The sequence below is a fragment of the Octodon degus genome, unplaced genomic scaffold, assembly GCF_000260255.1.
Source record: "Octodon degus isolate 3935 unplaced genomic scaffold, OctDeg1.0 scaffold00123, whole genome shotgun sequence".
Lineage (NCBI taxonomy): Eukaryota > Metazoa > Chordata > Mammalia > Rodentia > Octodontidae > Octodon > Octodon degus.
This window is the reverse complement of record NW_004524699.1, coordinates 546,144-550,158: the sequence shown is the minus strand read 5'-3', so window position 1 is coordinate 550,158 and position 4,015 is coordinate 546,144. Positions and strand designations below refer to the sequence as shown.

The 4,015-nt window shown below is 55.2% G+C and overlaps 1 protein-coding gene across 1 annotated transcript in view; it reads right to left on the bottom strand.

Annotated features, from left to right (window-relative positions):
* Nucleotides 1-4,015, bottom strand: part of Pnpla7 (patatin like phospholipase domain containing 7) — a 94,013-nt gene that overhangs the window by 15,466 nt on the left and 74,532 nt on the right. The window contains exon 21 of the mRNA XM_023700227.1: nt 718-867. Coding sequence (XP_023555995.1) covers nt 718-867 — 150 coding nt within the window. The remainder of the gene's footprint in view (nt 1-717; nt 868-4,015) is intronic.

Sequence of the window (4,015 nt, the reverse complement as noted above, 5' to 3'; positions counted from 1 at the left end):
ACACTGCCGTGCACACTCATCACACTCCTGGGCACCAATCCGGAATGGGAACACTGCCGTGCACACTCATCACACTCCTGGGCACTAATCCGGAACGGGAACACTGCTGTGCACACACACATCGAGGACACAACAGATCAGAGTTTTCTTTGTAGTACCTAAGGCTGGAAGCCACCCCTACTCAGGGGATCCACAGAGGGACATGGGCAATGACAAGGCAGCTGTGAGAGGCCTCCTACCCCTGGTTCCATTGCAATGCCGTACTGTGGAGCTAGAGTGTAGGAACTTGTCTCTTCCTGATGGGTGATCCGACCCAGCTCCACCCCAGGGTGGACCTGTAGGAGCCTGTGCCCAGAACCACCCAACCACCATGAGGGCGCCGCCCAGCTGAGGCTCAGCCACCCCCCACCTGCTGTCTTCCAGAAGTGCCTTCAGGAAGCAGACAGCTGGCATGTGCCCCAGGCAGTCTCAACAGAAAGGCGGGGACTGAAAGGGCAGGGCTGAGGGCAGTGTCAGTGTCCCAGGGCCAGTGCTGAGCCTCGCTCTGCCCTGAATGTTTCCATCTAAGGAACACTTCTTTTCTCTCTTTTGAAGTACTAGGGACTAAGCCCAGGGCCTCTGCATTGTGCCATAGTCCAACCCCTTTTATTATTTTTTATTTTGAGACAGCGTCTCACTGAGCTGCTGACTACAACCTCAGGGTCAGGGCAGACTCACCGATGGCTCTGAGTGCATGCTGTAGCTCCAGGGCAAAGGCAGTGAGGGGCACGTCCTCAGACACAGGCATCGCTGCCACTGTGGACAGGTTGCCCGCCGTGTTTCCTGTGTCCCACTTGTTTCCTGCCTCACGGAGCCCAAGCTGGTAACCTGCAGAGCACAGGGTAGGCATTAGTTGGCAGCCTCAGGACAACGCCGACATGACCAGAGCAACTCCAACACCCATCCAGTTGGTGGTCAGCCCTGGGCACACACAGAGTTGGCCAGGCCCTCCAGCTTCTCCGGCCTCTTAAGATGGTTGTTGTCTAGTTGTCCCCACAAAACCTCATGGAGTCATTGGGCGGGGACTTCTAGAGTTTGAGATTAACTCATGATCCTCCTAGTACTGCTGGGATTATGGCTGTGAGTACTTTCCCTAGCCTGGGGCAGAGAGCCTGAATGCAATCTAAGAGACAGACGTCCTCTCTGTTGCCACTGTTGCTGCTACTCCTCCCTTGGCCCCTCTTGCTCTTCGCTGCCGCCGTGAACTGATGCTCTCTGCAAGCATGGACTGAATCCTCCAGTAACTGAGAGCTACATAAGTCTTTCCTTCATTCTTTTTTTTTTTGGCGGAACCGGGGATTGAACTCTGATCCTTGCGTTTGCCAGTCAGGCGCTTATCCTACTGAGCCATCTCCCCGGCCTCTCCTTCATTCATTTTGGATGTTGGGTATTTGTCCCAGCAATAGGAGAAGAGTAACTCAGACACCTCTGGAGCTTGGTGACTCAATGAGCTCAGTTAAAACATTCTGCTATGTAAGAGGGCTCCTTGTGTGAGCCAGCTCCCTGTAGTGTTCCACCACACGCGCTGGGAACACACTTGAGCCCAGCAGGGTGCTCTCACCACCTCATCTGCATTTGGTCTCTAGAACCAGTGGAGACATAAAACGACCCCCAGGAGGTTGTGCTAGGGTTGGGGTAACCAGGGAGATGCCAGCAGAGTCATGTGGGGGTAAATCAAGGCAGGCCACCAAAGGCCTGCGGGAGCTCCCCCAGCCACCCTGACCTTCACCAAGCTTCCACATGGGCAGAGGGCCCACAGTCAGTGCACCGGGCCTCAGTTCACTGGCTTCCACCTGAGGGTCCTGCCACAATTACTCCTCGCACCTGCTCCCTCCATCCAGTAGCTGAGCGCTCAGCCTTGCTGCGCCTGCCAGGCCCCCACCATAGGTCAAACTCCCATCTGCCTGGGGTCCCTGGTAGTTTACCCCCTTTGCAGTGTCCTCCTCCTTTGGCCCGCAGTCAGTCACTGCATTCTTCCTCTCCTGACAGAATGGAGTTGTCTTCCACTAGGATCCTGTCCTCAAGGGCCGGCCACATACCTCAGCAGATTAAAGCACCTGCAAGCAGGCGCAGGAGCTGGGGGTTCGATCCCTGGGCCTGCCCCCAGGGTGTGCTAAGATGGCAATTGAGACTGAGGGAGGTGGCACATGCCTGTAATCCCAGCTCTTGAGAGGCTATAAACAGGCAAATCACTACAAGTCATATCTAGTAGTGAGACGCTGAACACCCTGTAGAGCCTTCCCTAAAAATACAAAAAAAAAAAAAAAAAAAAAAAAAAAAAAAAAAAAAAAGATCCTGCCCTCAGCTGGGCCTCTATCTCCCTGAAGTGCACACCCAAGGCTGGCTCCCCTGAAGCTAGAAATCAATTACATGAGTGGGTTAAGATAAAGTTGGCCCAAGAACACGGAGCGCCTCTGACCATTTAAATAAGCTGTTCCAGCTTGGCAGGCTTGCTGCTAGGCAGAGAGGCTGAAATTGACATCAGCCTCCTGAGTGCATAAAAAATGCCTCTATGGTGATTGTCCAGTTCTCTTTTTCCATCTTGAAAGAGTCCTCCACTTGACCTCAGCTTTCATCTCTTGTCTTTATGGGCAACAGCTCCCCAGAGGCTGCTTCTCTTGGTCAGCTGGGCAGGTGGATTACAAGGCTGCCCAAAGTCTAAGGGGGGGTGTAGAGGCAGGAGCAGGGAGGGAGAGAGGCTTGAGAGGACAGAGGCCCACTACAGCACTGCCTGCAGGAGCCAAATACAGCCAGCAGCCTAGCTACAGAAGAATGGTTAATGCATGACCACATGCCTATCCATAGAAATAAACATATCCTTTGTGCTGTCTAGAAAAAACTCATATTGTTGAATGAAAAATCTGTAATTTAGAAAATAATTCCATGTTAAATAACCATCTAAAACCAACCCAAGTAAAGTACCTATGTCCATTCATGGTGAGAAGCAGACTGGCACATACCAGCTACTCAGCATACGACTGCCCCAGATCCAGATGCTCCACCCACCCTGCAGTCACCCTGGCATCAGCCCTTCCCACGCTCTGCTCCTCACAGGAAGCCCTAGGCCTAACCTCCTGCCACTTGTGTCCACAGCAAGCTCTTGGCCAGGCCCCTCCTTGGCTCTCTGCCTTCTGGTCTGTCTCAGGTAGGACATGCCAACATCCCCGGAGGCCAGCCAGGCCCTGCCACCGCTCAACTACGGCCACCTGAGCCCCTTAGTCCACGGGCTCTCCTCCTTTGCCCCAAATGCCCAGGCCTGTATGTGCACCTGCCCTGTCCCCCGGCCCTCCCTGGGTCCTGCCTCACCTAATGCCATAGTTACCCTGCCCCAGCCATCAGTTCCAGGGGAGACTTCTTCTTCCGTCAGCTATGAGAAGGCCAGGCTCTACCAGGCCGGGCACAGCTGGCCACAGGCATTTCCCTAGTGGAGGGCAGCGCCACACAGACGCAGAGTGCTTGGAATGTGGTCTCTGTGTGCTCTGAGTGTGCTCTCTGCAGCCAGGTCGGCAGGAGCTGCCCGGGTGGTGCTCAAGACTGAGATGCCACACCTTGGCCCCTGGACAGAGACAAGCATGGGGGGGAGCCAGCACAGACCTGGGAAGTCCCAGCATTCCAGAGTTGTCGCAGGTGGACTGTGGCACAGGCAGCGCGAGCCATGGCCACGGAGCAAGAGCTGCCCACTCACGCTTAGCCCACAGGGCTCTGTCCTTTGCTGCCTTTTTCTCAAGCCTGTGCACCTCTGTAACACACTGCTATGATGGTCAAGAAAGTGAGACAGAGCGATGGCTGCTGGTGCCTCCTCTCCAGTGTGCTCCCAGAAAGCGATGGCTGCCAGTGCCTCCTCTCCAACGTGTTCCCGGACAGCGATGGCTGCCGGTGCCTCCTCTCCAACGTGCTCCCAGACAGAGTGATGGCTGCCGGTGCCTCCTCTCCAGCGTGCTCCCAGACAGCGATGGCTGCCGGTGCCTCCTCTCCA